The sequence below is a fragment of the Thrips palmi genome, unplaced genomic scaffold (genome assembly GCF_012932325.1).
Source record: "Thrips palmi isolate BJ-2018 unplaced genomic scaffold, TpBJ-2018v1 HiC_scaffold_8, whole genome shotgun sequence".
Taxonomy (NCBI): Eukaryota; Metazoa; Arthropoda; class Insecta; order Thysanoptera; family Thripidae; genus Thrips; species Thrips palmi.
This window is the reverse complement of record NW_023144635.1, coordinates 1,637,309-1,658,783: the sequence shown is the minus strand read 5'-3', so window position 1 is coordinate 1,658,783 and position 21,475 is coordinate 1,637,309. Positions and strand designations below refer to the sequence as shown.

The 21,475-nt window shown below is 64.2% G+C and overlaps 1 protein-coding gene across 1 annotated transcript in view; it reads right to left on the bottom strand.

Moving 5' to 3' along the window:
- Positions 1-21,475, bottom strand: part of LOC117653024 (protein bric-a-brac 1-like) — a 117,792-nt gene that overhangs the window by 48,701 nt on the left and 47,616 nt on the right. The window contains exons 5-6 of the mRNA XM_034398362.1: positions 18,119-19,198; positions 17,880-18,001 (exon numbers count right to left, since the gene is read on the bottom strand). Of these exons, the coding sequence (XP_034254253.1) occupies positions 17,880-18,001; positions 18,119-19,100 (1,104 nt within the window). The 5' untranslated portion in view covers positions 19,101-19,198. The remainder of the gene's footprint in view (positions 1-17,879; positions 18,002-18,118; positions 19,199-21,475) is intronic.

The following is a 21,475-nucleotide window of genomic DNA, read 5'->3' as shown; positions in this document are numbered from 1 at the left end:
CGCCGTGGGGGTAGGCAGACCCGCTACACTGCGCTGTGTTACGGGACGGCATACCTCACAGGCGCCGTGCAGGCGGCGGGTAGGCAGACCCGCTACACTGCGCTGTGTTACGGGACGGCATACCTCGCAGGCGCCGTGCAGGCGGCGGGTAGGCAGACCCGCTACACTGCGCTGTGTTACGGGACGGCATACCTCGCAGGCGCCGTGCAGGCGGCGGGTAGGCAGACCCGCTACACTGCGCTGTGTTACGGCACTGCATACCTCGCAGGCGCCGTCATCCTCTTCTAACCAGGTTCTCCGGGTGGGCTGTCGCGGCCGCGCCCTGACGGCGCCATTGCACTGGCCTGGATCCACCAGCGTAACCGCGCGCGGCATTGAAGAACAAGAACAAGTGCGAAGATCTGCTTCTCGGGAAAGCATTCAGTGGGCGCGCCAGAGACTGGTGAAGTGTCAAGCCAGCCCCTCGAGTCAGAGCGAGTCGGAAGGGGGAGAGGGGGCCGACACTGCCGCACTTAAACATGGCTGGCACAAATTTAAATTCACTAAATTCCATTATGAAACCCTGCCGATCTCCATTTGGCGCGGGGCGTCAGCGCCTCTGCCGCCTCCGCCACCTCCCTGGCTTCCGGAAACTATAGAGGACGGCCAATTTTCCGCCGCGCGTGTGTGCGAGGCGTGAGGGATGGATTTTAATACGCGCCGCTCGTAACTAAATTTGCGGCTGACAGCGCGGCGCGGCGCCGTCGCCTCCCCTCGGCCGTTGTTAACGAATCGGCCAGGCACTGATACCGCGCGGGGGGTGGAAGAGGGGGGGGGGGGGAGGAGGGGCGAGGCGGCGGGCGGGGAGTTTCGATATCCCAGTCACAGAGTTAGGCAGATGGCTGTACGCAGAGCGACGCAGAGACAATGTGCCACAACTTTGGAGACAGGACAACGCGGTGCGGCGCGGCGCGGTTCACAGAAGGTTCAACTTAAATTGGCGCCGACCTCACTATAACTTGTCAGTGCGGTGCAGCGCTAAATAATTGGCTGCGGCTAGCAACGGCGAGGCGGCGCGCACACCACCGCCAAACCCGGCGGCGGGGAACTATGGCGCGTCTCTGGAACGACGCCGGTGGAACGAATCTGCGAGGACGACAGTGCCTGTAACGACTCTGATGGAACGAACGACCCCGCCGCAACCACACTGCGCACTCCGGCACTGCGGCTCGCTGCGGCCGCCCTGTGGACCAGTGTGACACGACAGGCGCAACGTGCCCTAACTAGACAGAAGTGCCTCCCCTCCCCCTCCCCGCCCCGCCCTTGACGTAATGACGCGTTACGGCGAGTCGTTACACGCCCTGCATAGATAAGCCCTTCCAGACGTCAATACGCAGACGGACGGACGGACGGACAGGCAGACAGACGGACGGACTTTATCGACTGCGCTTAAAATCCACCGCGCACACACGCCACATCGATGACCAATGAGTGTGCGGCGGGCGATAAATATAAATATAGTTTGAAACGAACCCGCCGCGCCCCGCCCCGCCCCGCCGCGCCCCAGCCAAAGAACACATGTTTTTGAATAATGGAGACGCGAGGCCGCGCGGACAGCGCTGCTCGGCGCGGCGCGCGTGCGGCCGTGCGGCGGGCAAGGACGGGGGGAGTATGGCTATAGCAGAGTAGGCCGGCCACCGCGACGCACTCGCACGCCAACCCCAGCAGACTGATTCCGAGAGTCGTTCTCGTCGCTCTGTCTCCCTCGCACTCGAGGGGCGTCGTTATGAGTGCGAGAGAGACAGAGCGACGAAAACGACTCTCGGAATCAGTCTGCATTGCAGCTAAGTCGGAATCGCAGTCGGCACCGAACCGCCCCCTTCAACCGCGTGCCCCGTCGGTCGGAGTCGTTGTCGAGGAGCACAGGGAACCCCGGCGCACATTAGGCCAGAAGACCAGTGGAGGCGGTCGAAAGTCTAGACGCGTTTTGAGCTCCTGAGTCGTTAAATGGGCCTCGAACCGAACGTGTGACTCCATCAATGGATTGTTCAACGAAGGAGAAATCTAAGGGTGGGGTCGCAAGTTCGGTTCGATTCCTGTTTAGCGACTCTAAAGCTCAAACCGCGTCTAGAATTTTTGGCGACCTCCACCGGTCTCCTGGCCCACTGTGCGGCGGTTCGAAACCCCGGTAGAAGGTCGCCAAATTTTCGGTTGTATTTTTTCTTGGCGGCGGCCAACCACAGCACCGCAATACCGAAGCCGCGCCGCCAATAAAACACGCGACAATGTGACTGACGGGCAAAGAGATTTAGAAAAGAAATAAATAGGATTTGAAAAAAAAAAAACGGGGGGAGAAAAAGAAAACATACTAAAAGCCTCGCGCGCGGAAAAGCAAACAGCCACGGCGGATTAGTATTTACTCAGACTGTACCCGAATGCTGATTGATTGATTTGATTGATTGGACCACCGTTGTTGTTCATCAAATATTATTCAGTCAGGAACATAAAGAAACGAAACAAAAACAGACCGGCGCAAGCGCAGTGGCTGAAAAAGTGGACACACACACACACACACACACACACACACAAACACACACACATACAGGCGCGTTCGTGCGGCGTGCGCTATTTCCGCAATCGGAAATGGGTTTTCCGACGCTCGTCAGGCGCGTGACACGTGCGTGGGTCACGTCCGCGTGGAGCGCCGCCTCGTATAGCGTCATCGGATGTGTCCGAGGAGCACAGAGCAGAGCCGAGTCGAGCCGAGCCGAGTCGAGCCGAGCCCAGCCGAGCCGAGTCTGGCCGGGCCGAGCCGAGCCGAGCCGAGCCAAGCCCAGCGGACGGAGCCGCCGAAACAATAACGTGCCACAACAATGGCAGCAGACTTACAGTAGCGGGGCGCCGTCAACTTTATACCTCTACGCGTTTCCGGGCGATCAGTGCGGGGTGGCGCGGGGTGCGGTGGGGCGGGGCGGGGCGACCATTACGAGTCAAAAGTCAGTCCGGCAAAACGGCGCGAAAAACGGTGGCGCCGTAAAGGCGGGGCGGGGCGGGACTCGAGCACACAATCCGACAAAACGGCGCGGCGCCACGCCCCCCGAGCCCCGCCCCGCCCCGCCCCGCCCCGCCCCGCCCCGGGCAGGAGGCGTGGCACCACGCACATTGTTGCATGAGCCGGAGAAACAGATCCCGATTTTATTTGCACGGCTGGCTACTGTTGTGCTTTAATGCCTTCGGCCTGCTCTTCGCTCTTCACCTCCGCGCCGTCTGCAGACTGCAGCGCCCCGCCCCGCCCCGCCCCGCCCCGCCCTCCAGGCCGTCGTAAACCCCGTCCAGGTCGTGTCCGCATGAAACTTATCGTCTTCATTCCTCGTGTCCGGTAACGGCCCGGCCGGCCCGGCTCCCGGTCTTGAGTCGTTCGCGTCCGACGCGAGCGGGCGAGCCGAGACGAGGCGGCCGCAAATATTTGCCCCGCCAGAAAGGCGAGGCGCGCAGAGCGGCGCGCGAGGCGACGCGACCGACAGACGGACCAGCTTGCGGCCGGCGGCAGCGTCTCCGGGAGCGGGGCGGGGAGGGGGGATGGCGGGGCTCGGCGACGAGGAAGACCGGGCCGCGGTGGAGGGGGGCGGCGGACCGGCGGACCGATTCGGAAGTGTCGAGGTGACGGCGTGGCGTGGCGTGGCGGGGCGCTCGGCAGCCGGCACGCACCGCGCTGGCTGGCCGGGCCGGCCGGGCCGATTTAGCGCAAGACGGGTCGCGGCCACTCCGGGCGGCGCTAAATGCGCTAAATGCAGTTCGGCCGGCCGGTGCGTCACGCGCCACGACGCCGCGCCATCCATTAGTGACGCGGGCCGGGCTGATGAGCTAGCGTGCGTTGCGTGGCCGGCGTGGCCCTGGCCGGCCCTGGCTGGTGGCGGCACGGCCTAGGCGGGCCGCGGCCCCGCCAAACGGACTGGCGGATGAGCGCGAGGCCCGCGGCCCGCTTTGACACACGGCCGTGCACGGCAGCCATGACTATTCATCCCCAAGCAGGCCAAGCAGGCGCTCCAAGCAGGCCGGCGACAAGGTCCGGGCCGGGCACGGCCGCGGCGGCAAAGGGCAGAGCCGGGCAGAGCAGAGCAAAGCCGAGCCCGCCGCCCCACCAGACTTATTCCGAGAGTCGTTTTCGTCGCTGTCTCTCTCGCACCTACACGGGACGCCCCATGAGAGCGAGAGAGACAGAGCGACGTAAACGACTCACGGAATCAGTCTGCAGGCAGGCAGGCAGGCAGGCGGGCGGGCGGGCGGGCAGGCCGTGCTATTGTTGCATTACTGCGGCAGTAAAGCCCATAGGCTCCATAGGCCCCATAGGCTCGGCCGGCAGCGCCTTGGCCGCCCTGCCCGCCTTGCACTTGTTGTGTGTATGAAGAATCGAATCACGCGGTGCGCCGCGCCGTGCCTTTACGGCCCCGTCACAATGCCGGCAAGGCCCCGCAGTGCACCGCCGCGCCGCCGCACCGCTAGAGGCGGAGTAAACGGAACGACCAGCGACGCGGTGTCGAAACGCCTCGCGCCGCCGTCGTGTCGCAGCGTGGTTGCTGAGCCGAGCGTGGCTGATGAGCGTGAGCCGAGCGTGGCGCGGCCAAAGCACAAGTAAAACGCTATCGTCCCCCGTCATTTCAGCAACAGGCACCGTGTATTTAGCGCCCTGCTCGTGGAAATGCAGGCGAAAAACCGGGCCGCGGTGCGCCTTGCCAACGCGCCGGGTTGGGGTGAGGTGGGGCGGGGTGGGGCGGCGTCGTTGGCGTGCCGAGTCCAAATCGACTGCCTCTACTATAGTAGTCGGCTTTCGAGAGCAAACGTCGGAATACGTGCTCCGTGCGACCACCGCCCGCCCTATGCATTATTCGCTATTAGGGCACGGGCTGACCCGCCCCGCCCCGCCCCACCCGCCGCCCGCGGGCCATTCTTTGATGTCGCCCGAATTAGTTTTCCAGTGCCGGCCCCAAATTGTCAATCCTCACGACAGATCGGCACGCCGCCAACCGACAAATAGTGTACGAGGCTGGAGCACGCCACGACAAAAAGCAAACCGCCTGTGCGGCCGGGCCGCCACAACCCCCGTGTCCGCGGGCCGGCCTGCCGCGCGCCGACCTCGTGCGTCACACGGCGTGCGCGGCGTCACCGACACGGCAGCGGCGTCACCGGCCCCACCCCCGCCACAAGCCGCTCATCAGAAATGCGCTGAGATCCGTTCAAACTTTCATCGGCGACACAATTGAACCGCATCAACCGCATATTGATGAATAAATGGTCCAATTCCGTGGCGCCCCGTGACACGCCGACGCGCCGCCCCCGCGCCGCCACCTCCGCCAGCCCCCTCGACGGGGACCCCCACCCTCGGGGCCATCGGGGGGGGGGGGGGGGGGGGGGGGCGCGGCAGCGGTCGTCATCGCGCGGGGCCGCGTCAATTGATAATCAGCGCCAGTCCAAAGACGATTAAACATGCAGACGCAACCAGAAAAGATCAGCGCCCGGACGGCCCCATCGATTTGGGGGGCGAGCAACGCGGCGGTGGGACGCGGCAGGACGCGGCAGGACGTGGCAGGACACAGGTCAATCTGTTTCAACACCCCGCGCGGCCGTACCCGCTGCCAGCAGTCTGGTATCGGAAAGCGATACGGCGAGTGACACACAGACAGACACACACACCACAGGGCCCAACCCGCCGCCTCCGCATTTATTCTACATCGGCAGTGTCGTGGCGCTGTGATGACCCGAGCGCTCAAATAAGAATGAGCGAGGCGCGAGCGGCCACAACCTCGGTGGCCACCCACAACGGGCACCTCCAGCGGACACCCTCGACGGGCACCTCCAGCGGACACCCTCGACGGGCACCTCCAGCGGACACCCTCGACGGGCACCTCCAGCGGACACCCTCGACGGGCACCTCCAGCGGACAACTTTTGCCCCGCCAGCGCATACACAACCACGAACAGGCACCCCTGACCGACACGTTTTGCTCGCCCTTTGCAAAACACCCCCACAGCGAGTAGCCCACGCGTCATCGGCCAACCTTGCCGAACACCCCTGACGCTGGCGCACGCCCTCAGCGGGAGTGTCGAATGGATCGCGGCAGGGAATGCGTAGCATTTATCCGGGAGCAGTGCGGGGAGGTCCAGGACCTCGTCCGGGACCTCGTCCAGGACGAGCGGACGGACGGCGAGCCAAATAACGGCGCTATCGTTCAGAAACAATCGGATTCCTCGGCTCGGCACGGCGGCGCCCGGCGGCGGGAGGTTATGCGGTGGCGATATTGCGATACACACACACTCACTAACACACACACACACACACACACACACACACACTCACAAACACACACTCACACTCACTCACACGCGCGCACAATGCTTTCGATAGCACTACGCGCGGTCGCGGCTTCCGCGAACCGACGCCGCGCCACTCAAAACCGGCGGCGCCGCGTCGCGACGGGTCGAGCAGGATTGTGGTGGCGGCCAGCTCGTCTGGAGCGGGGGGTTATCGGAAACGACGCGGAGGGAGAGAGACAGAGAGAGAGAGAAGGGTGGAGCGTGGCGGCGGGGGCCAGGCGCGAGGGGTGCCAACCGCGACAGGAACACCTGCACTCGTCGGCGGCGTGGTGACGTCACAAGCCAACTATTTCCTTTCCGCCGCTCCGCGGTTGCGCAACATAGCGACGCAGCCCCGCCGCCTCCAGGGCCTCCAGGGGCGCAGGGCGGCGCGGCGGTCCCCTCGAGAGGGGCGCGCCGCGACGCCACGACGCGTTCCTGGAACAGCGACGCGGCGCCGCAGACCTTCGACCTGCACCAGTTGGAGCACGGCCTCCTCAATGCTATCACCGCCAGACCCCCTCCTCCAGGGCCGCTGCCTGCCAGCGCACAGTGAGCCAGAAGACCGGTGGCGGCGGCCAAAATTCTAGACGTGTTAGCAATCCATTGGTGGGGTCACACGTTCCGTTCGAGTCCCATTTAGCGACTCTGAAGCTCAAAACACGTCTAGAAATTTGGCCTCCTGCAGCGGTCTGCCAGCCAGGCATGTCGTCTCATCACAGCGCCGCCACCAGGACGACGACGGTCGGGTCAGCGGCCAGCCTCCCGTCCGCGCCTTGCCCAAGGCCCAGCCAGCCAACCCAGCGAGATCAGGTGGGCTTATCGCGAGGCAGCCCCTCATCCCGGCGAGACGGAGCCGCTGCGCCTCGCCTCGCACTGCGACAAATAGGCTCGTCGAATTTCGCTGCAGCCTTGGAACGCGGCGGCTGCATCGGCCGGCGCGGTCGACGCCTCGGACCGACACTGGAGACGCGGCGCGCAAACGACGTGGCGCGCCTCCCCGTCGCCCTGCAGGCAGACTCGCTCTGTCTCTCTCGCACTCACGGGGCGTCCCCTTGGGGTGCGAGAGAGACAGAGCGACGACTCTCGGAATCAGTCTGCCGTTCCGTCGGCCCGTTCCGGCGGCACGCAGCGCGGCGGCGCGGCGGCGGTCAATACAAGGCGAGGCCCCGATAATTCGCGCTGATCAAGCACTGGCCGGGGCGGGGCCGGCACGGCGCCACGGCACGAGGCCACAAATAAATAAAGCAACTTGCCGTCAAAAAGCAGCTGCCGAATTATTTATTCCAATTCCTCCGCTCCACGGCGCCGCCCCCGCCCCGCCCCGTCCCGCTACACTCACACCTCGGCGAGCAGGGCGGGGTGGGCCCCGCGTAGCCCCGCGGGGGGTCCGCGGACGGTGTGTAGCAGCGTCCGTTGTTCATACGATGACGAAACTGAAAACGCTGTTGGGCTCGCCGCTTTGAAGTAGTCTCTGAATAATTTTGAGCGATGAATAACGCATTTGAGGGTGCATGTCTGGAGCCGAGCCGAGTCCAGGCGCCTTCCCGGGCCCTGGGCACACAGGCCGGAAGGGGGCAGGGGGTGGGGGTAGCGAGAAGGAAGAGTGAGGCATAATGGGGTCGGCGATCCACCCGCGAAGCGCTCTCATTTGCATGCCGCCCTGCACGGCGCCCTGCACGGCGCCCTGCACCGCGCCAAGACCACCACCAGGCTCCAGGTTCGACACCCGGCGGCGTCCGGAGCCGATAAACAGATCCCGAAGTCTCGCAGCGCCGCCGCCGTGGACTCCGCGCGGGGAGAGCGCGGCGCGGCCGCCAGTTCGGTCTGCCCGGTGGCGCCACTGCTGTGTTTGTTTGCCAGGCGCGCAGCCAGGCGCCGAGAGAGGCGATTTGTTTTGTCACTATCCTTCCGGTCCGGGCCGAGCGGGCCGGCCGGGCCAACCAACCGGCCGCGCTGCAGGGCGCCACGTGGTGCGCAACAACCCGCGACACGTGCCGCCCCCGCCGCCCCCGCCCGGCCAACCCCCGCCGCCCCCACCGCCCCCACGGCCGCACGGCCCGCAGGGTGGCGAGGTCGGGGCGAGGGCCGCTTTTTCGGCAGCGTTCTCTCTTCCCTCCCCGGCGGAAACGCTTGTTGCTGGCGCCCACCGCGCCCCACCGCGCCCCGCCACGGCGCGTGCCTTCACACTCCGACGCGCCCGCCGGCACCGGCACCGTCACCGCCACCGCGCTCGGCGGCCTCCTGGTCGGCGTGGTCCGCAGCCCGCCTCGGCGTCGTCTCGGCCACCAGGCCTCCACGCCGACGATGCCGAGAGGTCAACGGTCCATTTGGTCCAAGTGCAGCGAGCAAGTACACTCCACTTACAGTCCACTCCGCTTGCTGCGCTGTCCCGTTAAAAATAAAACGCCTTTACGGCCATCCGCTGAGCCACGCCCCCTCCCTTCCTGCGCCCTCCCCCCCCCCTCTTCTCAAACTTGGACAACGGCATGTATATGTACGCAGCGAGGAAGGAAGGACGGTGGCGCCGGCGCCGCGCGGCTGCGTTCGGGTGGCGGCAGCGCGGCAGCGCTCGCTCGCGGCGCTAGCATGGCGCTGAGCGTGGCGGGGGAACGAACCCAGCTCCGATTATTATGACACATGTTCCAGAGCGGAGCAGAAGCTCAAGCCGAGTGGGGAGCGGGGCCGGCCGGCCGGCCTGCGTCGCGTCCTGACCACTGTACTTGCGCCGGGGCCCCACCCCGCCCCGCCCCGCCTCGCGCACACACTCCGTCACACATTCTTGCCTTCCGCGGACGGGATGGGCCATTAATTAACGCCTCTCCATCGCGGAGTGTCCGGGAAACGGCCGCACTATGCGCCGCTAAATATTATGATTGCAGCCAAGGTAGGCAATGTAGGCAATGTGCAGGCCGAGCCGTCATTAGGGTGCCGGCGGGGCGGGGATGGGCGGGGCGGGGCGGGGTCCATAAACACTATCCGAGCTGCCGGTGCCCCCGGGTGCCCCTCGGCGAGTCGAGAGGCGTAGGCCGGTAGCGTTATGGTTCCGCCGCGCCCCCCGCCCCTCCGACCGCGCCGCGCCTTCGACCAACCGGTCGGCCGTCACTCTTTATGGACATAATTCGGCCTGCAAACCATTTTTGCTATCAGAACCCACTCCCTGGAGGAGGCCGAGCAAACCGCCTCGCACCTCGCGGATCCCTCGCGCCTCGCACACGGAGCAACACGGAGCCCTGCGCGGCCCCGGCGAGCGCCGTCCAGGGCGCCAACGCCCCGGCGGCGGCCATAGCAGGCCAGCAGCAGGCTGATTCCGAGAGGCGTTTTCGTCGCTCTGTCTCTCTCGCACTCATGGGGCGTTCCCTGTAGGTGCGAGAGAGACGCAGCGGCATCGGCCTGCAGGCCAGGCGCGGCCGGGACGGTATTTCACGGCGAGTGGCGGCCGACGGCTCGACGGACACGCGAGGGGGATATTTTACAGCAAGTCCATTTCAAAACTAATTTTCCATTCCCCGTTTATTGTACACAATGGCTATTTCCATACAATGGGTGCGGACAGGGACACGCGGTAGCGGAGTGCCCCGCGCCCTCCTCCCCCGCCCCCGAGGGCCCTAGCCGGCCGCGCGGGCACCCGGCCAAGTTCGGGGCGCGGCGGTCGCGAGGCGACGCGGGTAAACGTGACGAACTGCCACTCCGGAGAAGCGCACCCCGGGCCGCAAACGCCAGCCTCGCCAGCCGTGCACGCGAGCAGGGAAAAATCGGGCAAACAAAAAACATGCAAAAACGACGTGGAAACAAAAAGCGTGCGCACACTTCGACCGCGCTGACGAGAGGGGCGGGGCGGGGCGAGGCGCGGCAAAACACGCCGCTGCTATAGTTGTATTTCTTTTCTGCCAACGCGGCGCGGCGCTGCGCGGCTCGGCGCGGGTATGAAAGGGGAGGATCTTGAACGAGGCCGCCTAGATTTGAGCCGCTCGGCTCGGACGCCGTGCGCGCGGCGACGGGCCAGCCTAGTTTTAAATGTGGGTCGCGGACGACGACGGCGACCACGACGGCGACCACGACGACCGCCGCGGCCGTGGAAACTGGATACACCCCGCGTCGTCCACCCCGTGTACACCGCGTCCCCGACAGGGATAATAATGCCCGCAGACAAATAGGCTCTAACTACTCATTTGCGTTGCGCGGGGCGGGGCGGGCCGCAGAACGCCGGCGCCTCGGGGTGGGGCGGGGCGGCGGGCGGCGGTGGGGTGGAAGAGGACGGCGGCGAGAATCGCGGACCACAAGAAGACCTGCCACGCGGGGGTCATGGGGTCATCGTCGCGCGCACCGAGACCACGGTGTCTCCTGGGTGTCCCCAGAGTTTCCCCAGAGTGTCCCCGTCCTCAGGGTGCCCCCAGGGTGTCTGCAGGCGGTCCCCAGGCGGTCCACAGGCGCCCGCAGGGTGTCCACAGTGTGTCTACAGGGTGTGCGCGCCGTGGCGCACGTACGACGGCAAGCTTCGCGGCACACCCTGTGCACGCACGCCTTATCAGGAGCTGCTTCGTGGGAAACAAGGACCCCGCCGCCAGTGCTGCTGCGCCGCCCCCGCCGCCCCCGCCGCCCCTCCGCCCCCGCCGCCCCCGACCGACACCATTATACCGTTTCGAACGACTTTCAGGGATGGGATGGCGCGGCCGGGGCCGGGGGCGGCCGGGGGCGGCCGGGGAGACGGGGCACATCATCATGAACTGAGCTAATTCCTGCGCGAGATATAACGAGGCAACTTGCGCGGGGCGGCTCGGCGGGTATTCAGTCCGGGAGCCACACTGGAGCCACACTGGAGCCGCCACTGCCGCCACTACGCCGCCCCGCCCACCCCGCGGAGCCTGCACTGCACATCGATTCCGTTCAAGTCACTTCACATCACGTCGAACAGTCGGGAATGCCTTCGGGAACGACTCTGGAACGACTCTGGAACGAGGCGGGCCCGATCGCCACCCGAACTATTTACATTGGGCCAGTCAGTCTGCCAGCCATAGCCCGGCCAGCCAGCCAAGCCCACGCCAGCGCGGCACTAACCGTAAAGATAATAACGACACTCACAATAATACTAAAAATAATAGTAAAGGTGGAACTAACTAAAATGATAACGATATTAATGGGGGCCGTGATCGCAGTATCTAGAACAAAAACAATAACACTAACAATAACAGTAAAGCGGCGAGCGCGGCGCGAGGGAGACCCAGCGCGCAAGAAAAACACACAGGCACAGGCGAAAGAGAGAGAGAGAGAGGGGGGGAAAGGGGGAGAGCTGATGTGAAGGGGAGGAAAATGAGAGAGAGAGAGAGAGAGAGAGAGAGAGAGAGAGAGAGAGAGAGAGAGAGAGAGAGAGAGAGAGAGAGAGAGAGAGAGAGAACTGCGTCTCAAACTGGGGCAAGGGGAGGGGAGGGGAGGGCACAAGATTGAAGCGAGATGAGAAATAATGGGTTGAACAATGCCATGAATGTATGACACACGGCGGGCCGCGGCAGGCAGCACACACAGACTAACACAGACGCCGCGCAGCGGCACGGCACGGCACGGCGTGGCACGGCACGGTGCGGCACGCCGGCAAGGCTCGTTCACGTCGCACATTATTTTACAGACTTATGAAAATTACCGCGTCGACCGGCGCGCTGCAGCGCCGCGCTGCACAAAGCCACCCACTGAGGCGGCCAGGCCGGCCAGCTCAGCCAGCCCGGCAGGGAGCGACAAGTACGGACGAATGAATGACACAGCGAATGAATGAATGAATGAATGAATGAATGAATGAATGAATGAATGAATGAATGACACGGCGAATGAATGAATGAAAGAACGAACGAACAAGCGAATGAAGGTACGAATGAATTGCTAACACGAATGTAATGGAAGAATGAATTACTAACGTAAATCCAATGGTAGCGTGAACGGACGAGGAGGCCCGAGGAGGAAGTTCCGACGGATGCATGAATGAATCGGTCGGATGAATGAACTAACGAACGGGCCGCCCTGAATGGTTCAACGAGACACGCATGAGGAAAACGGAGCACCGTCGAACGGACAACGCGGCCGGCCGGCAGTCAAGACATTACCGCCATCAATGAGACAGGTTTCAACATGACTGGAGCACTTGGGGCAGAGGGAAAGAAAGAAATCGAGAAATCAAGCAGGAAATAAGGAAATGAAAAAGAAGAAAGAAAGAAAGAAAGAAAGAAAGAAAGAAAGAAAGAAAGAAAGAAAGAAAGAAAGAAAAAAAAAAAGAAAGAAAGAAAGAAAAAGAAAGAAAGAAAGAAAGAAAGAAAGAACATGGAAAAGGGAATGATTGAAAGGTCGCTCGTCAACAAACGCATAGAGAAGTACACGCCTGAGGGAATGCGATTGGACGAATCATGAACAACACCGGGGGGGAAACAAAGAAAGTCAAGTACCGCGTGTCGTGTGTCTTTCTGCACGCAAACACACACACACACACACACACACACACATACATACACACACACACATACTCTCTCCCTCACACACACACACACACGCATACACTCGCCGCGGCCCAAGTTCGCTAATGGTCCCGCGCATCCATCGATCACACGGCCGTGGCCCCTCGGTCCGTCCGCCGGCGTCGCGACGCCCAAATGCAGGAATAAGAAGCGGACCGGCGACGCCGCGCCCCGCCGACGGCCCGGCCGCCATGGCGACGCCCTTCGCGGCCCGTTCCAGGAAGCGAACTCGAGAACCGCCACCGCGCCGCCGCCGCGCCACCGTAAGCACCAAGGGCGAGGGGCGCCGCGTGCAGAGTGCGACGACGCGCCACTTTCACGCGGCGAAGGCAAAAGCGCCGACAAAACGCGGAGAAAGTCAACCGAAAACCCAAAACCCGGGGCGGCGTCAGCAGCGCTTGCCGAGGCGGAGCGCGGCCGAGCACGGCGATGGCCAAGCACCTCGGCGTCGAACGCCGAAACCACGGCGTCGGCGTGTGACTCACCGCCAGTCCGCACCAGGGTGCACCAACCCAACATTTATTGAAATTTCGGGTGCCCACTGCATGTATCTCGTCGGCTAGACATGAAAAATTCATCAACAGGATGACTTAAATTTAAAATTGAATTTTGAATGTTAGTTATTCTGTGCGCAACTATTTTATCTCTAGCCGATCACGAGATAAAAGCACCAAAAATCTCAATCAATGTAAAGTTTGCGCACCCTGGTCCACACCGCGAGTGGCTGCGACTCTGTGAGTGCGTGCACGCGCCCCGCCTGCCTGCCTGCCTGGGCACAGTGCAGCTGCAGGTGCGTTTCCTTATCGCCGCAAACCGCCTGCCGGCAGCAGCCACGTCACCGCGGCGACGCGAGGCAACGCCGTCGTCGTGTTGCCCGAACTCAACATAGCGCCGACCCGAGGGGGTAACCACTCGCGTAATACCCTGTACACAAAAACCGTGTATTACGCGTAATACACGTGATCGTAATACCATTTTTGGGTCAAATGTGGCAAATTTGGGCATTTTAGGGCCGTAATACACGTGTAATACACCTGTAATACAGCGTAATACCGAGTAGTCTGTACACGATTTCTTGAAGTGTTTACCCCCTCGCGCCGACCCCGCGGCCCCGCGGTCGGTACGGAACACGTTCGCGCCGCGCCACTCCCCCGCGCTACGCGACCCGCCGCGCCGCGCGCGCTGTTTGGACAAACAATTAAATAATCCCACTGACACGAATAATCGAAGTTGGGCGATATGACGCGCTAGTTTCGGCCGAGGCACGGACGGGGCGCGGAATCCGCAGCGCGAGCACTCCCGCCGCGCAAACACACTCACTCACACACGCGCAGCGAGCGCGTGCACACACACACGCACACACACACACACACCCGCGCAAGACGACGGCCCCAGCCCGACGCACACAAAATGTGTGGCAAATGTCAGAAAAAGAAGCCGCGCCCGTCCGCCGCGGCGCCGCGGCAGCAGAGGCACGACGTCAACGTCATCGTCGCCACGGCGGTGCCTGCAGACTGATTCCGAGAGTCGTTGTCGTCGCTCCGTCTCCGTCGCACCCGTACGGGACGCGCCATGAGCGCGAGAGAGACAGCGCGACGAAAACGATTCTCGGAATCAGTGTGCCGGGGCCCGGAGGCGCGCCACGCCGACGATTCTGCGGTTGCACAATGTGTGCGGCGCCTCGCCACACATTTTCTGCCTCTGCCGGTACCAAATAACAACAATCCGATTCTTCCTTTGCTTGGGAGGGAATTAAAAATTTACGACGGCCCGCGCGCAGGACGCACCGGCAGGGCGGCAGGGCCAGGCAGCCCGATAGCGGCCGTCCTTATCGGACCAAGGAGCGTGGCGTGGTGTGGCGTGGTGCGGTGTGGCGTGGTGTGGCGCGGCGCGGCGTGGCGTGGCGCGAAGGAACTTCCGTGGCCCACAATATCTCTGGGCAAATATTGAGCCAAAGGCCCGGCGATAGTGGGCCAGCAGTGCTAGCGAGGTGCACCGTGCATTTAACACCTCGCGCGCCAGCGTGTGCGTGTGAGAGAGTGTGAGTGCGTTGTGGACAATAGCCGGGGGATAATCACGAGGCAGGTGGGGCCGGGCGACGCACCATTCGGAAAACGCCTCGCCGGCCCATACCTCGAGTATGCCAACGGGCCAGGTAGTGTGCGCGTGTGAAACAAACAAGGCCCCGGAATCGAAATCCGAGTCACACACTACGCGGAGGAAACACCGATAAAAGCGAGCTTGGGGCTCGGCGTCGTCATCGGGGACCTCCCGGGACTCTGGCGGGGACGGCCGCGCGCTCGCCGGCGTCGCCGTCAGGGTCGCCGTCACCCACAGCAGACTGACTCCGAGAGCCGTTTGCGTCGCTCCGTCTCTCAACCCCAGGCGACTCCTAGAGCGGTGCGGCTTCCCGTACTGCCACCTTCACAGAAGGCGCATAGCTACCTCTTTGGGACGTCCAGATTAAGCATTAAATCGTGGTTTTGAGCTCGCAAACAATTTTAACCATTCAAAAGAACAAGTCACTTGCAGGTCATGCCGGATTTAGTGTCTTCATAGAAACACAACTTTTTTAATTTCGTCCCGTATTTTGATGCGCCGAGCCGGGAAGGTTGGTATCAACTGCAGGAAAACGACTCCATGAGACAGGTGAACTCTGCTGGGTATCCAGCAGCCACCGTGGCGAAGTGGTAGAGAGCTTGCCTCCCGAATCGGAGGTCCCGGGTTCGATCCCGGGCGGAAAGTGGGGTGATAGAATCTGGATAGAAAGTGTCCCCCAATGTTTATTTACCTTCTGATCGGGAGTGCGGGAAATTTGGTTTTCTGTTGAGGGAAATTTCTCGTGGTATGTTTCCTGTATCGGAAGCCGCGTCTGACGTCACAGAAATTTAAGGAGCAGAGGCAAAGCATTGAGTCGCCTGGGGTTGCCGTCTCTCTCGCGCCTATACTGGACGCGCCACGAGTGCGAGAGAGACAGAGCGACGAAAACGACTCTCGGAATCCGTCTGCGGGCCGCGCAGTGCTGTGCGTGGCCGTGTACCGCACCGCGGCGGACAAGCGGGCCGCGGCGGGCCGGCCCACAATGGCCAGGTGGCCTGCATGTAGCTGCGCGCTGCGCTGTCGCTGCGCCCTGGCCACATGCGTGTGCCGTGTGCCATTGCCCGCCTCACATTATTATTGGCCAACAGTAAAGTGCCCTGCCGGCCTGCCGGCCAGCCTGCCCCGCGCTCACAACGGCCAGCGCACAGTGGGCCGGAAGACCAGCGCAGGCGGCCAGAACTCTAGACGCGTTTTGAGCTCCAGAGTCGCTAACCAGGACTCGAACCGAACGTGTGACCCCACCAATGGATTCGTCGTTCGAAGAGCAGTCCACTGGTGGGGTCACACATTCGGTGCGAGTCCTGTTTAGCGTTTCCGCAGCTCAAAACACGTCTAGAGTTTTGTCCGCCGGCACCGGTCTTCTGGCCCACGGTGGGGCGGCGGCCCTCCAAATACAACTCGTCGCTCGTTTCCGGGCAAATTCACCCACAGCACGTGAACGGGCGGACAGACGGACAAGCAGACAGACGGACAGACAGATGGACAGACTGCAGGACCCGGCGATTGCGCGCGTATTAATGCGGCGATCGAATATGAGCATCGATTCGGGTGTCGCCTCGCCTCGCCTCGCCTCGCCTCGCCGCGTCGTTGCCGGCCGCGCCTTTTCCTCCTGGCGGCGTCGGCGGGGCGGGGCGGGGCGGGGCGGGGGCCTTTCCTATATCATTCATGTCACTACATATTGATGGAATACACACCTGTGTTTGACCGCGGCCAGGTGTTCCCCCCGCGAATCCCCCCTTCCCCCCCTTCCCCTGGTCTGCCCCACCCACACGCGACGAAATGACGAACCATTACGACGGCCACCCTCCCCGCCTCGGCGCGCGGCACTTGCTTCGAACATGCATAAATGAACCCGACTCCGCGACGACGGCGACGATGGCGTCGGCGAGGTCGCGCCGCGCGGCCAAACCGCGGCGCCACCAAGAAAGGGCCGGCGACTCCTCGGCGGGAACGTTGGAGTAAATCAAACTAACGCGCCCTCGCGGACGCCGCGGCGGGTTACTCGCGCCTCGGCTCCTCGGTCGTCGGGTACTCGCTGCTCCAGGCCGATACGGCGCACTGCCTGCGGGCAGCGCTCCTACACTCATTGACTCGTTAAATATTGGCGCCTCGGCGCGGCGCGCGGCGCACGCGACCCGAGGGTATTGACACCTGCCGGCGCCACCAAGCCGCGCGCCGCGCCATCCCGCTGACCGATCGCACAAATCCAACCGCGTTCCGCGAAGCCGCCGCGCCGCGCGACGCACGCCCCCCGTCGACGACTTCCGCGAGCAGCGCGTCGACGCCAGCCGCGCCGCGAACCTCGGCGGAAGAGTCGCCTTTGTCGCACTCGCGAGGCACTCCGTCAGGGTGCGAGAGAGACGCGACTTCTGAATCACACGGCCGCATGTCCAAGAGGGCGCCCTGACGGACCTCGCCGACGACGCGCTACACCGCACCGCGCTGCGTCCTCCCCGACGGTGCTTCTGGCGACCACAGCCGGCCGGGCTGGGCAGCGCGGTCGTGCACGGCGATGTCGCGTCGCGGGGGTGGCGGCTTCGTCGCCGCGGGCCGCGGAATTTGAAATGCTGATGGCGTTGACGGCGCACGCCCCCGTCTCGTCTCGTTTCGTCTCAACGCCTCGCCGATTCGGACACATTCCGGCCGGCATTGACCGCCACCAGGACGGCGCCGCGCCGCCTCGGTGCAGGGCGAGTACGCGCTGGCGGGCTGGCGGCCAGGCGGGCTGGCGGGCAGCTGGAAGCAGCCCAGCCGTATTTATAGCGCTGCTGCTTGTTTATCTGACGCGGGATGTTTAGAGTCAGCCTTCAATCATAACAAGCGCGAGGCCCCGCGCGGCCAGCCAGCCAGCCAGCCAGCACGTCTTGGCTGGCTTGTGCCCCTCCCCGCCAGTGACACATGGCGCGTCGCGTCGCGTCGGACTGATGAAATATTCAGTAAAAGAGACACTCACCCTTTCCTCCTCGCGGATCATCTCGGCGATGCCTGGCTTGATCTCCAAGTCGTCCGACAGTGACGGCGGCGGCGGCATGGCGAGCGACAGGTCGGCTGCGGCGGGCATGCCCTGCAGCTGGGGGGCGGCGGCGGGCAGGGCGGCGGGGGGCGGCGGCGGCGGGGCGGGCGGCCCCAACGCGCCTTCCAAGGGCTCCGCCAGCCCGCCCACGCCGGCCAGGCCGCCCGCCGGGGTGCTGGGGGCGCCCGGGCCGTGGCTGGGGCCGAGACCGGGGCCACTGTGGCCGCTGTGGCCGGGGCTGCCGGGGGTGCCGTTGGAGTGGTTCAGGTTGGAGGACGATGACTCGGGCGACGAGGCGCCTTGGATCGGGCTGTGGTCCGCCGACGCGCGCCGCCTCTTCTTGAAGCGGTGCATGGGCAGAGGCGACGACAGCGGTAGTGGCAGCGCCAGGGGGTTCTGCAGCGGCAGCGACAGCGGCAGGGGCTCGTGGCTGCCCAGGCCGGCTAGACCGCCGCCGAGGCTGAGGCTGCTGGGCGGCCGGCTCGAGGACTCCCGCTCCCCGGACGGATCCCTACTCCCGTCGCGCGCGCTCGAGTCCCTCAGGTCCCTCGGGGAGCTGCGGCTGATGAGTTCCCGGGTCACCAGGTCGCGCTCGCGGCCAGAGTCCCTGGCGGGGTCCCTGGCGGGGTCCCTGGCCGAGTCGCGCTGCCCGGGACTGCGGTGCTCGCGCGGCTCTCGCTCCTCCTTGCCCGCCGGGGTGCCCGTCGGGTCCCTGAGGGTGTCTCGGGCGTCGCGGCTGGCGCTGGAGTCCCTGACCGGCTCAGCCTTGCCCTCGCCGAAGCCGTCCTCCCCGGTCACGTCGGCGAGGCCGCGGATCTTGAGCGACTCGGCGACCTGCAGCAGCGGCCCGATCTGCTCTTGTGACACGTTGATCTCCCCCTTGTACATGAACTCCACGACGGCCTTGAGCTCCGGCCAGCGGATGTCCTTGAGGATGACGATGGGGTGCTTGCAGGGGTTCTCGAAGAAGAGTGTCTGGAAGTAGGGGCTGCACGCTGACAGCACCATCTTGTGGGCCTTGACGGAGTGGCCCTCGCAGGCCAGCGTGACGTCCACGAACGACTCATTCTGCAGCAGCTGGTCGAAGACGTGGGTGAGGTTGCTCTGGTAGTTGTTCCAGCGGAGGCAGAACTGCTGCGGCGATCCCAGGCAGTGCTGCATGGTGATGCCCTCGGCGATGCCGTTCGAGCCCCACAAGGCCGAGCCGAAGGCCAAGCTGGCACGCTGGCCGAGCCTCACCAGGCCGGCCTTCGCCTCATCTGCAACCAACAAGGCCCAGGCCTTTGCTCAGCCACACACCCGGACACCGCCCGCACCACTATGCCCCTCGGCGCCACCCTCCCCACACGCACACCACCACAACACAGAGCACACACGCACGCCGCTTGACCACGCCGCCACACCACCACACCGCGAGCCGAGCCGACCCGACCGCGAGACTCAACTCGACGCGCACGCCTGCCTCACTGACACCGCGAGTCCGCGACGCGCCTGCTTCGCCGCTTCGCCCAGCACGGCACTGTACGCGGCACGTCCGCTTGCCTCCGGTCGCGGCACTGCTGTGAGAGCCCGGCCGGCCCGCGCCCTCCGCGCCGCTCGCCGGCTCCACTCTGTGTACATTACCCCCACCACGCCGCGGCGCCCCCGCCCCGCCCCGCCCCGCCGCGCCCCGCCGCGCCCCGCCGCGCCTCCATGGCCGCGACGAGGAGCACCGAGCGACTCTCGCCCCTATTCGCTGCCGCCGCGGGGCCCATACGGGGACCCACGCGGGGCCCGCGGCCCAGCCCGGCCTGCCGGCCTGCCCGGCGCCCTGGGGGGCGGGGCCCTCGCCGGCGGGGCCCTCGGCGGGGCCCACGGCGGGGCCCTGCACGGCCAGGCCGGGCCCGCGGGGTTCCAGACACCATCATTTATTTATATAAAATGTACAGTACATGTAATATGGGGGTGTGAAATGAGAGGCTGCCCATACATAATGCATGGCAGGACGGCCCGGTCGGCCCGGACGGCCCCGCGCGCGCGGCCCTATTGATTTATTGATGATGTCCCTCGAACACACTGCGCTGCCGGATATAACATACATAGGCAAATGAGAGGCAGAGTCTCGTTCCAAGACGCCTAGTGCCAGCTGCGCCGTGGCTGCGGCGCGGCAGCCGCGGCCCAGGTGTCAACACTCGACGCGACCGGTGCACGGCGCGCACGCAAGGGGCAACGGAATTACTTTAATAAAAAGTCTTCCAAAGAAACAACGTCCAACTAAATTTAGAATTAATTATATGAATAAAGTGAGGCTGGGACGGATTTATAGTCACCGGCTCCGCGCGCACTAATGTGAATGACCCCCACCACACCTCCACCTCCAGACCGCGTCCTGGCGTCCGGATTTCAAACCAAACCGGCCTCGGATTGGATGGGGAATGTATTCGGGAGAAAACAATATTGAAATAAGGAGGGCGCACGGTACGCCACGGCCAGGGGCCGAAGTCAAGTCAGGGCCGACGCCGGCAAGGCGGAGCAGGGCCGCGCTTCGTTGGCGGGAAAACCTTGAACACGCGGGATTGGCTGCCAGCTCTGCCAGTCCTCCCAAGGCCCAACCACGCCGTGCCGTGCCGTGCCACACCGTGCCGTGCCCTGCCGTGTCGAGCGCGTCCCGCGTGTTCCATCAAAACGAAAGCAGCTGACAGTCGCCGTCAGTGACCCTACACCGTGCCCTGCCCTGCCCGGTGCGGCGCGGCCTCGCTACGCCTACCTCCCTCGATGGCCTGCACGGGCTGCCACCACACTGTCGCTGACGTGCGTGCGCGCGGCCGCCGCCCCAAATTGTGTCAGAATCAACAGACTTGGCCTTTATTGCCCTAATTATGTGGCATTAGAATGCAAACGTCCGGCAGTGGCAGCGGACGGCCAGTGCGGCCAGTGCCCAGGCAGCGGCACGGCTCTCTTCACAATGCCGGCCGACATGTCGCCGTCGCGGTGACGTTTCCCGTCCCGCACGCCAGCGGAGCAGCGCGTGCCAATCCCTCGTCGCTCCGTCTCTCTCGCACCGCCGCGCCGCCCCGCGAGGGCCGCAAGGGTGCGAGAGAGACGGAGCGACCAAACCGCCCCTTCGGAATCGCGCTTCGGTCCCGCGATACGCGACGCGTCATTTCAATTGATGGCGACTGCAAAACAAAGCGCGCGCGCGAATCAATTGTTTGTTATCGTTTACTAAATGAGATTCCCCGCATCCAACTAACGGCACTAAACGAATAAACGACCGGGGATTTGTCCGTCCGCTCCGCCCCGGGCACGGCCCCCGGACCGCCGCCCCCGGACCGCCGCCCCCGAACCGCCGCCCCCGGACCGCCGCCCCCGGACCGCCGCCCCCGAACCGGCCGCCAAATGTGCGCAGCGCCAACAACAAGGCCGCCAAATAAACACCGCATGACGAATCCTTGCAGCACAACCTCCCGACCGACCGCCTCCAAACACCAACACTTTCCGTGCCGGCAAAGTGACGCACGCCCACGCGCCACGGAAGCGAAACGACAAAAACAAAA